Source organism: Globicephala melas, chromosome 19 (genome assembly GCF_963455315.2).
Source record: "Globicephala melas chromosome 19, mGloMel1.2, whole genome shotgun sequence".
Lineage (NCBI taxonomy): Eukaryota > Metazoa > Chordata > Mammalia > Artiodactyla > Delphinidae > Globicephala > Globicephala melas.
In genome coordinates, this window is record NC_083332.1 from 56,381,561 (window position 1) to 56,394,366 (window position 12,806).

At 42.9% G+C, this 12,806-nt stretch overlaps 1 protein-coding gene across 1 annotated transcript in view; it reads left to right on the top strand.

Moving 5' to 3' along the window:
* HSD17B2 (hydroxysteroid 17-beta dehydrogenase 2) overlaps positions 1 to 12,795 on the top strand; it is a 62,004-nt gene extending 49,209 nt beyond the window's left edge. Inside the window, exons 4-5 of the mRNA XM_030863237.2 lie at positions 7,553 to 7,690; positions 12,434 to 12,795. Of these exons, the coding sequence (XP_030719097.1) occupies positions 7,553 to 7,690; positions 12,434 to 12,795 (500 nt within the window). The remainder of the gene's footprint in view (positions 1 to 7,552; positions 7,691 to 12,433) is intronic.
* Positions 12,796 to 12,806: the final 11 nt, after the last annotated feature.

The window sequence follows — 12,806 nt, forward strand, 5'->3', positions numbered from 1 at the left end:
CAACCTGGAAGCTCTCCCAACCCCCTCCTTTGGGGTTTTTATGGAGGCTTCCTTATAGCATGTGATTGACTAAATCATTAGTCATTGGTGATTGATCTCAATCTTTCTCCCCTCCCGGGGGAGAGACTGAAAGGTCCACCCCTCTAATTGGATCCACTTGCAACCAGCCCTCCGCCCATCCTTAGGAAAGGTTCTCCTTCCATTAACATAACAAAAGTCCTCGTTAACCTTTGCCACTCTCATCACTTAGGAAATTCCCAGGGTTTTAGAAGCCCTGTGCCAGAAACAGCAACCATGACCAAATACATATTTATTATAAATCAAAAAATCACACCTTACCTATACAGCCTCAGGCTGAAAAGCTGCAATATTTCTGTCCTGTTAATAGAGCACTCGCTTGGAAAGCCCTTTCTTTTCCGTAATTCCTATATTGTCATATGTTAGCTTTAGGTCAGGAACAAGAGGATCTCCTGGTAGGTGCTGATCATTATGGCTAGGAGGAGTGTTTTGAGGCCCTGTGTTACCTCAGAGGACATCAAGAACATTTGAATGCTAGAACCTTGGGAAATGTTACTAACTTGTTGCTTATGTCACACCAAAGGAGTCAGGCAAAGACCAGGACCGAGCCCCCTGAGGGGGCTGTGGGGAAAGGGCCTCACAATTCTGTAAGCTCCAGGATTGTAATTTCAAGTTTCCCTCCGTGTTAGCCACGGCCAACAGTATGCCATAAGGTCAAAACAAGGACCACCAGAAAGACAAGGACCACCAGAGTGATCAGAAACATGAATGCTGAGTTTATTCCTGCCAGGGAACAGATTCACTGAGTAGTTCCCCGAGGCAGAAAAGCTGGGTTGGGCGGGGGGTGGGGGGGGGACTGGTATGTTCTAGAAGACAGGGGGATGCTGCCTTCATGGTAGCTACACCAAGTAGGGCTAGATGATTTGCAGTTATGAAGGATGGAAAGAGTCCATAGGTCTGTACGTGGTTGGTTAAAACACGTCCCATTGTTGACTAGGTGTTCCATTAAGTCACTGAATAACAAGGTCACCCCATATTCTGAGCCATTTACCAGCACTGGCTACTTAGAAACGATTGGGGGGAACCCCAGCATTCAGTTTTTGTACCTCCTAAGCGAGTACTGCTCTAAGGGCAAAGTTTTGCCTTTGCATTAGCCACGTCCATCAGTGATGGGGGTGAGCGTGGAACGGAGTGAGGAAGAAGTATATTGTCACTTTAAATTTGGTTGCAGCCTTGGCAGAAAATGTTTCAAAAGCTCTAGCTTGCTTAGGGCGCTTCTCTCATGTTTTAACATTTCAAATTAGCCAGGCCTTGATTTTGGGGCCTCCCATGCCAAACTTCAATAAACTTAATTTTTAGTTTTATTTACCAAAATGTTAGGAGACTTTATGATCTTGGTATGGCCGAAGACCTACATGGGAGCTAGGCAGTTCTCCTGACCTAAACGTGTCTTTTAATTTTTCTCTTAAAAAAAATTTTTGGCTGCATTGGTGCTGCACGCGGGCTTTCTCTAGTTGCGGCAAGTGGGGGTGACTCTTCGTTGCAGTGCGTAGGCTTCTCATTGCGGTGGCTTCTCTTGTTGCGGAGTACGGGCTCTAGGTGCATGGGCTCAGTAGTTGTGGCTCACGGGCTTAGTTGCTCCGCGGCATGTGGGATCTTCCTGGACCAGGGCTTGAACCCATGTCCCCTGCGTTGGCAGGCGGATTCTTAACCACTGCACCACCAGGGAAGCCACCTAAGCGTGTCTTAAACGGAGTATGCATTTTAAAACTTTTTATTTGGAAATAATTAGACTCACAGGAAACTGAAAGGAAATGTACAGGGAAGTCCTGTTCGCCCTTCATCCAGACTCCCCTAATGATAACATTTTACATAACTACAGTACGATGTCAAAGCCATTGGTACCATGCACAGAACTTATTCAGATTTCACCAGTTATATCTGCACCCATTTATGTGTGTGTGTGTTTATAGGTCTGTGCAGTTTTATCCTACGTATAGCTTCCTGTAACTATGAACACAATCAAATACAGAATGGTTCCAGCACCATAACGATCCTGAGATACCCCTTTCATGGCCACATCCACACACTCACCCCATCCCCAACTCCTGGCAACCACGAATCTGTTCTCCATCTCTGTAATTTTCTTTCAAGAATATTATATAAATGGAATCATACAGTATGCAACCTTTTGAAACTGGCTTTCGCTCAACATAATTTAAAGGAAATATATTTTGACCAAGGCATATGTAGCTCAAAAACAAACAAGCAAAACCAAACATATAAGCAGAAGAACTTTCTTCCAGCATAGCACTAGAAAGTCTCTTTTAATTTCAGTCTCTTGAAACACAACATACCTTATGCCCCACATCTGTGAGACTTGGATCAAGGATCAAACAGCACTGCCAGGTTACTATCCAACTTCTGAGGTCACAACTTCCACAACCAAAACAGAGATCTCATTTTCCAGAGCCCAAGCTGTATTAATATTTACATGTCCAGAGGACAGAAATAAATGGAAAAAAACATAGATGTTCTCTAGAAGTGTTTAACAACCCTATCTGCCCGTTGGAATCACCTGGGGGAGCTTTTAAAAATCCCAGTGCCTTGGCAAATAATAGGAAGGCCTAATAGGGAGCTTATTTTGTGCCAAACACTGTTCTAATATATTAATTCACTTAACTTTCACAAAAACCCTGTGATACATGTATTATCATTATTCTTAATTTATAGATTAAAAGACAGACACATAAACATAAACTGGTTTTCCTAACTTTAACTGCCTTTCCTAATCAATGGCAGAGCTGGGATTTGAACACAGACAGTGTTGGCTCCAGAAGCTGGCTCTTTACCTGCTGCCCTCTGCTAACCTTCCTTCCAACTGGCCAAGCTCACCTCACCTCTAAAAACCGTAGAGAAATGAGCATAGTCTAACCGCACAGACTGGGTTGAAACTTTGAACAAGTTGCTTTAACTTCTTTGGCCGTCCTCCCCAGTCAAAGGAAGGAATTGGATTTTGAACTAAGATTTGATGAAACTAAAAATCACTTAAACAAGCATCAGCTGGTCATACGTGACAAGATGGGAACCAGAGCTGAATGTTTGATGGCAGATACTATACTGAAATTTCAGCAGTTAAGCCTCAGGACTCTTCCTTTTAAGTGACAGGGCCAAACCTCAGACTGACTTAAAGAAGGGAGAAGGAGTTGATTAGCTCACCGACTGTTTGGAACCAAGTTTCGAGTCATCGTAACTCTCCCCCACCTCCACTCCCCGTTTCCGTCCTCAACACCTACCTCCAGCTTTCTGAACTCCCTTCTCGCTCCTCTGCTTCCCTTTGCTTCCCTTCTCCTGTGTGGGGGCAGAAATGGCCCCTGGGAGTGCCGGTGTTGCACCATTATCACACTTAAGTAGCCAGGAATAAACCATAAAAGCATCTCCTTTCCACGATCTAGATCAGGACTCTGGCTCAGCTGAAGTCACGTGCCCAGCCCCAAACCAATCTCCGGGTCCAGGGGATGGGGTATTATGATCGGTCAGGCTGCCTCTCTGAATGAGGACAGAACGGTTGACTGACAGCCTTCCTACAAAGACAGGAAGGTAAGGATGAGTTTTTCTCAAAAGGAAGTTATGTGAGCCAGACCAAAGCTTTTTTTTTTTTTTTTTTTCATTTTGGCCACACCGCACGCGGCATGTGAGATCTTAGTTCCCCCACCAGGGATGAAACCCGCGCCCACTGCATTGGACTGCCAGGGAAGTCCCAGACCAAAGCTTTAATAATCATGTAAGAATAATGATGATAATTGACATTAGCTATTCTAGGTATCTCTACTTCAATGCCTATATTCCCTTCCCCCAGTTTTATTGGGCTATAATTGGCATATAACATTGTATTAGTTTCAGGTGTACCGCATGATTTGCTATTGTATATGTTGCGAAATGATTACCACAATAAGGTTAACATCCATCACCTCACAGTTACAATTTTTTTCTTGGGATAAGAGCTTTTAAGATTTACTATCTTGGACTTCCCTGGTGGCACAGTGGTTAAGAATACGCCTGCCAATGCAGGGGACACGGGGTTCAAGCCCTGGTCCGGGAAGATCCCACATGCCAGGGAGCCCATGCGCCACAACTACTGAGCCTGGCACTAGAGCCCGCGAACCACAGCTACTGAAGCCCGTGCACCTAGAGCCCGTGCTCCTCAGCGACAGAAGCCACCGCAATGAGAAGCCCGCACACCACAATAAAGAGTAGCCCCCACTCGCCGCAACTAGAGAAAGCCCACGTGCAGCAACAAAGACCCAACGCAGTAAAAAATAAAAAATATAAATAAATAAATTTTTTTAAAAAAATTACTGTTAACAGCTTTCAAATATACAACACAGTACTGTTAACCATAGTCAGTATGTTGCACATTACATCCCCAGAATGTATTTGTTATAACTGGACGTTTGTACGTTTTGACCTCCTTCACGCATTTCCCCAGCACCCCACCCCTCACCTCTGGTAATCACCAATCTGTTCTCTGTATCCATGAATTAGCGTTTTCTGTAGTTTTTTTTTAAAGATTCCACATATAAGGGAGATTCCATGGCATTTGTCTTTCTCTGTCTGACTTACTTTACTTAGCATAATGCCCTCAAGGTCCATAGATATGTACCTAGGAATTCATCACCACAATCAAGATAGTGAACATGACCTTCATTCCCCAGACTTCCTTGTCCCCCATTCTAACCCATACCCTGGCCCCCCCAGGAGATAACCACTGATCCATTCTATCACTATAGATTTGTTTGCATTTTCTAGAATTATAAATAAATTGAATCATACAATACATACTGTTTTTTTGTCCGGCTCTTTTTTTCACCATAATTATTTTGAGACTCATCCATGCTGTTGTGCGTATCAAGTTCATTCCTTCTAGTGACTGAGTTGTATTCCATTGTATGGCTGTATCACAGTTTATTCATCAATTCAGCCAGTGGATGCTTCTTTGACCAGGGAAATCTTTGCCAAACCTGGGACCCTTAATGTCATGGGCTCAGTCATCCTGGGTTCCCCATGAGGTCTCCTGGGTGCTCTGAACCCCTTCATAATCTCATGTCTTCCAGTGAAAGAACACCAGGAACACACCCGTATTCATTTCCTAGGGCCGCTGTAACAAATTAGTGGCTTAAAACAACAGGAATCTATACTGTCAGAGTTCTGGTGGCCCGAAGTTCTGAAATCAAAGTGCTGGCAGGGCCACCTCCCTCTGAAGGCTGTAAGGGAGAATGCCTCCTTGCCTGTCCCAGCTTCTGTAGTCCCAGGCATTCCTAGGTCTGTGGCAGCATCACTCAAATCTGTCTCCATCTTGACATGGTCTGCTCCCTTGTTTCTCTGTGTCTTCTCTTTCTCTGTCTCTTACAAAGACAGACATCATTGGATTTAGGACCCATCCTAATCCAGGATGGTCTCATCTTGAGATTTGTACCTTAATTACATCTGCAGAGAACCTTATTCCAAGTAAGGTCACACCACTTTTCTGGCTTCCTTTGCTTCTGCCTTCCATAGCTCATCCCTCACAGCTGGTCCAATGAGAGATGCAGTTTAAGGCTCAATCTCTCTCAACTTCTAAAAGAAATGTTTTTCAAGTGGAATAAAGAGCGTCTGCCCCCAGCCCTAGCCAGCGCTCCTAGAATAAGTCCTTTCTCACACCCTCTTTTTTTTAACCCCCAATTTATTATTTTACAGTTCTACAGGCCAGAAGTCTGAAATGAGTCTCATTGGGCTAAAACCAATGTTTTGGCAGGGCTGAATTCCTTCTGGAGGCTCTATGAGCAAATCCATTTCCTTGTCTTTTCTAGGTTCTAGAGGCTGCCTGCATTCTTGGTTCATGGTCCCATTTCTCTGTCTTTAAAGCAGCAACATCGGGCCATCTCTCTCATTCCAATGCCCTTCTCTCCTCTCTTTCACTTATAAGGACCCTTGTGATTACATTGGGCCCACCTGGATAATCCAGGCTAAGCTCATGATCTCAAGGTTGATTAGCAACCTCAGTTCCCCCTTTTCCATATAATCTAACATATTCATAGGTTCCAGAGACATCTCTGGACATCTTTGAGGGACCATTATTCTGCCTACCATACCTCTCTTCCCTATTTTCCACTTTCTCTGTATCCCTAGTGATTTCCTCAGATCTAGATTTTAGGTAACAAATTCTCAACTGTGTTTGAACTACCATCTAATTTGTCTACTGAGTTTTTTTTTTTTAAAGTTTAGTTGATTTACAATATTGTGTTAGTTTCAGGTATACAGCAAAGTAATTCATATATATATTTCAGATTATTTTTCATTATACGTTATTACAAGATATTGAATATAGTTCTCTGTGCTATAATAAACCCTTGTTGCTTATCTAGTTTATGTATAGTAGCTTGTAACTGTTAATCCCATACTTCTAATTTATTCTCCCCCTGCTTTCCCCTTTGATAACCATGTTAGTTTTCTATGTCTGTGAGTCTGTTTCTGTTTTGTATATCGATTCATTTGTAGTATTTTTTAGATACCACATAAAAGTGATATCATAATTTTGTCTTTGTCTGACTTACTTCACTAATAGTCTCAGGTCCATCCATACTGCTGCAAATGGCAATATTTCATTACTTTTTATGGCTGAGTACTATTCCATTTCACATATATGGTATATGTATATACCACAGCTTCTTAAGCCAACTCTGTTGATGGGCACTTGGGTTGTTTCCATGTCTTGGCTATTGTAAATAGTGCTACTGTGAACATTGGGGTGTATGATGTATCTTTTCAAAGTAGAGTTTTCATCTTTTCTGGATACATATGCAGGAGTGGGATACCTGGATCATATGGTAGCTCTATTTTTAGTTTTTAAAGTAATCTCCATACTGTTTTCTATAGCGGCTGCACCAATTTACATTCCCATCAACAGTGTAATAGGATTCCCTTTTTGCCACACTCTCTCCAGTGTTTATCACTTATAGACTTTTTGATGACGGTCATTCTGACTGCTCATACCCTCTTACAGAGATGCCCCACGGTTCCCTATGGCGTGTGTTACTCCTCGTTGCAACAAGTATTAAACCCAATTTGTTCAACTACAAGTTCTGTAATGGAGAGAACGGTGCCCACTCTGCCCCCACTTCCCCAAAGATATGTCCACCCAGAATCTCAGAATGTAGGTTGGCCAAACTGGAAGGTCAGAGGCTGGGGCAGATGCTCTTTATCCCACCTAAGCCACATTTAGCTTAGAAGCTGGGAGAGATTGAGCCTTATGCTTGGTTTGCCATTGGACCAGCTGTGATGAAGCCGGCATGGAAAGCAAAAGCAAAGGAAGCCAGACAATGATGTGACCAAGAATATGCGTTCACCTGCATAAAGAGGGCATTTGTCTTCCTTCCTCTGCCTTAGTCACCACTGATACCAGTTCCTGGAATGACGTAGGTGCCATCTAAATACTTAGTGGATGAACAAATGAAAACATCAGACCTGATTTTTTTTTCTCCCATTGTTCCCATAGGAGGGGTTCCAATGGAGAAGTTGGCAGCCTATAGCTCATCCAAGGCAGCTCTGACCATGTTTTCAGCAGTCATGAGACAAGAGCTATCCAAATGGGGAGTTAAAGTCTCTGTCATCCAGCCTGGAGGCTTCCGAACAAGTAGGTGTCTGAGGCCAAGAGCCCTGCAATATTCATTCTGGAAGGGATGCTGAAGGTCCTTTGTTTTGACAGAGTTCAAGACAAACCCCTCAGTGGTGGACCAAAGAGGGGTTGGGATGGGTGGGCTTCTTCTAAGTATAGAGGGGCAGGTGCCAGGTTTTGCAGTGTACGGTTGCTCCCCTGCCGCCTTTCACCAAGGAATTAAGTTTTGATGTTATGTATTTTTCAAACACAACCTCCTCCCCTCTGAAGGACATGACCCACATCCTTCTACCCCGGGAGGAGATGGCCATCCTCTCCTCTCCGCTCCCTGAATTTCTGGACTCTGAGCGGATGTAGATGACCCCCATGGCTCAGTCCTTAGTTCTGGGTCATCAACCATGTAATCGGTGATCTAAATGAAGGTGTAAAAGAGCATATCTAATAAAAGGCCACACACTGGGAGGGATGCCTAACACACTAAAGAACAAACCCTAGAGGTCTGAATATTAACCCAAATGCACCAGATAAAAATCTAAAAGAAAAGCAGAACTTTGTCTTGAAGCATTTAGCAGCCAGGATCTCCCAGAGTTGTCCAGGAGGAGCACGAAGACTTGGTGAACGGGCTCATCTGGGAAGGAAACTGAGGGAACGAGACCTGGGCCACTCAGGTTGAGAGGCGGGACCAGGGCAGCAGGAATGGAGGGAAGGTGAAGTCTTGAGAGGGGTTTCCAACTTGGGGACTTCCTGGGCAGGTGGGAGAGTTGAGGGGAGTTGATGGAGAAGGAGGGTGGGTCCAAGATGATGCCGAATATGGCAGCCTGAGAGACAGAGCACAAAAAGCTGCCTGACAGCAGGTGGAAGGGGAGAATGATGAATTTGAATTTGAACCTGGCAGGAGGATTGAGAGTTTGGTGACACAGCCAACGAAAACTTCCAACACACAGACGCAAGATTCCCTTTGGACCAGAGAGCAACCCTGCAGTTAAGTTACAGTTTCAAGGACTCACTGAAGTTGTCATAGCTAGCATTTTGGGCAGCTGTTCTTATCAGGCACTAGCCATTTTCCGTACATTCTTTCCTGATATTGTTGAACTTATTTTTTTAATTGAGAAATATATCATATACACACATAGTTTAATAAATTATCAATATTATAAAAATTCATGTACTTAACATCAAGATCAAAAAATAAAACATTGCCAGCTCTCAGAAGCCCTCACATGGTCCTCTCCAGTTTTAGCCCTCTCCTCCCTGCAGCAGGTAACCTGTCATACTTTTTGTAACATTCGTTTATTTGTTGTTCTTGACAATGTTCCATGCATACAGGCATCCCCAAACAATAGTTTGGCTTCACTGGTTTTTGAACTTTAAATGGAATCAATGTGTATGTGGTTTTTTTGCATCTGGCTTCTTTCACCAAACATTATGTTTTCACAATTCATTTATATTGTGTGTAGCTGTAGTTCATTCATTTTCATTGCTAGTATTCTGTGAATATGCCACAATTTTTCTACTATCGATGGGATATTTGGATCACTTTTGGACAACTGTGAACAATTCAGCTGTGGACCTTCTGGCACACCTACCGTGGCGTATGTGTGTGTGATTTTTCCTATGACATATACCCAGGAATGGGATGACTGGATCATAGATTTTAATTATCTTCAACTTTATTGGATAATTCCAAATTGTTTCCTTAATTATCATTCCAATTTTACTCTCATCCTTTCCATATATGTTTTAATCTGCATCACACCCCTGAGGAGTAGGTTTAATTGACATCATTCACCAGGTGAGGACACTGAAGTAGGATGGGTAATATATAGCTCAGCATGGACATCTGTGACACCATGATGGTGGGGAATTTGAAACCAGATCCCTAGGTGCAGAGCCTGGTTCTTTCTTTTATATCAGGATGTCCTCAGTTTAAAGCTGATATTTGATGGTCTCTCTAAAGGCAACAGGCCAGACAGTGGAGGGCTGAGGACTTAAGTTTGGAGAATGACATTTGAAGTGGGGGATGAGGAAAGGAATCTTTAGGGACACAAAGAGCTCCTGAAGACATTCAGGGAAACATATCAGATTTTTTGGGTACCCTGCAATAAAAACTAGCTCAAGCATGTTGCACGCTTCACAGATTTTAAGACTTTATGTGTACAATCTCACTTAATCCTCATCTATGAGGTAGGCATCATAATATTCCCATCATATGGGTAGAAAACCAAGGCTCAGAGAAGTTAAGGAATTTCTCAAGCCACAGTGCTGATAAGAGGCAGAGATGGGATTTGGATCCACGTCATGTTACCAGTTTTATTGTGTGTAGCCCCAAAGTGGCAGGGGATGGGCAATTGTGTGTCAAAAGTGGCAGATGGGGCTTCCCTGGTGGCGCAGTGGTTGGGAGTCCGCCTGCCGATGCAGGGGGCGCGGGTTCGTGCCCTGGTCCGGGAGGATCCCACATGCTGCGGAGTGGCTGGGCCCGTGAGCCATGGCCGCTGAGCCTGCGTGACCGGAGCCTGTGCTCCGCAATGGGAGAGGCCACAACAGTGAGAGGCCTGCCTACCACAAAAAAAAAAAAAAAAAAAAGTGGCAGATGAAGGTTGACAAAAGGGTGGTGGCTTTGTCATCAATAAAGAGAGTTTTGGGGATTTTGGACAGGGTAGGCACAAGAGTGATTAGAAAGTCCATGAGGTGTTTAAAGAGGGAGGAAGTGGAGAGGAAAAGGAATCCCCTGTGAGAGTAGAGACTGGGGCAGAAGTAGCTGGAGGAACAATAGTACATGCGAACATGTTTTTTAAGATGCAGAAGCCTCTGGAGTAGTAACTGTCAGGGTAATCATTTCTTTGAGTATGGTCGTGCCTTCATGAAGAGAAATGAGCAATTGAAACTCCGTTTGCATTTCCATGAGTATAATTGGATTTCACTGGCTTACATTTCATAGTGAGGCTCCCCTGCAGTCCTGGTATCCAGGAGTCACCCAAGCTAGCAAAGATTCATCCCCACAGCAATCCCTGAGAAATCACACACTTTGTGGGAGGGAGTGTGGGTTGCTGCAACCTTTCTGGAAAGTAATCTGGCACTAGCTGTTAAAATTCAAAATGAATGTGTTTTTTGACCAGACAGCCACCCTTTGGGGACTGTAGCCTAAAGAAGTGAATGCCGAAAAACAAAAGGATACATTGTGCAAAGCTGGTGACGGCAGCGTTCCCTGAAATGGTGAAACCTAGGAACGACTGGCAAGTCCTTTGATAGAGAAATGGTGACTAAAAGCTGCTCAATGGAAAATTCTGCTGCTCTGGTTTCAAACTATAGCCATTGACCAGGAGGCAGGTCTGTGATTCATTACTTAGCAAACAAACAAAAATCAAAACCCACAAACAAACAAAAAAGCAAATTCCTGGAAAATACGTATAGTATGATCCTTTTTGTGTTTTGTTTGTTCCTGGTAAAATAAAATTAAGCCAAAGCCAAACATATCTATATGTTTGTACGAGCAAGAAGGGAGTGTAGAATGACACACAATACTGTAAGTTTCCTCAGAGGAGATTAATTTTAAAAACATATGTATCTACTTATTATTCATTATTTATATAATGAGCAGCCATTGCTACTATATTTTAAAGTAACTATATAGATACTATTAGATTTTATATAATAAGCAAGAATTTACTTCTATATTAAATATATGGTTATATATTTAATCACATATAATTTATGTTAAAATTTAATGTATTATTTAAAATGAAATTAAAATTATATTTATTAAATAGATAACATGAGGGACTTCCCTGGTGGTCTAGTGGTTAAGACTTCGCCTTCCAGTGCCGGGGCGGGGTTGGGGGAGATGGGAGGGGTGGGGTATGGGTTCGATCCCTGGTCAGGGAGTTAGGATCCCACATGCCTTGGGGCCAAAAAACCCAAAACATAAAATACAAGCAACACTGTAACAAATTCAAGAAAGACTTAAAAAAAAAAAAGATAGCATGATGCTCAACATGACATATTTTTTAACCTTTTTTTTTTTTTTTTGCCCGCATGGCTTGCGGGAACTTCCCTGACCAGGCATTGAACCCAGGCCATGGCAGTGGAAACCCGGAATCCCAACCACTAGGCCACCAGGGAACTCCCAACATTATATATTTAATTTTATACACAGAAGCAGGCGTTACTGCTATATTTTAAAAAATTATATGTGTACATATATATGTAGGTATATACATATTGTATAGATAATATATATTATATACATTATATTTTATATTGTATATAATAGTCATGAAAAGATATGTACTAGAATGTTTGTAGCAGCACTATTCGTAAAAACCTCAACTTGAAAACAACCCAAACACCCATCATAGTATAATAGATAAATAATTTATGGCATGTTTACAGAATGGAAAGCTACTGACTACACAATACATGCATCCACGTATGCATATGTCTACAGTCAGGCAAAGCTACTCTACTCTGTTCATCTGACAGGGGCTCCTGGAAAGGTGGCCGAGGCTGGTTTGTCCTTTTCTTGGTCTGGTTGCTGGTTACATGAGCTATTCGGTTTGTGGAAACGTATTCATCTGTGCACTGTTCTGTATGTATGTTTAAAAGAATAGAATTGCCATTATAAAGCACATACTTTAAAAGGCATTTGGGAATATCCTTCCCAACAGAAGCCAATTCACAAGGGCCTTCTTCCCAATTAGGGGTAGGACATGCCTGTTTTAGCCTTCCCAGCATCAGAGCCTCTCTTTTTTTCTTGCATCTCAGACATCGCAGGCACGAGTGACATGTGGGACAAGCTGGAGAAAAACATCCTGGACCACCTCACCCCTGACGTGCAAGAGGACTACGGCCAGGACTATATCCTTAGGGAACGCAATTTTCTCATGTTCATGCAAACCTACTCTGTAATGGATGTCTCCCCAGTCCTCTTGGACGTCCAGCATGCCATCTCTGCTAAGAGCCCCTTTGCATTTTATGCACCGGGGAAAATGTCTTACCTGTGGCTCTGCTTTGTCTCCTTTAGCCCTACTGGCATATTTGATTATTTTAGCAAAAAAATGCACAGCCATAGAAAGAGCATGCCCAGAGCGTTAAGCATGCCTAACTGGAAGAATGAGGCCATGTAGGCAAATCAGTG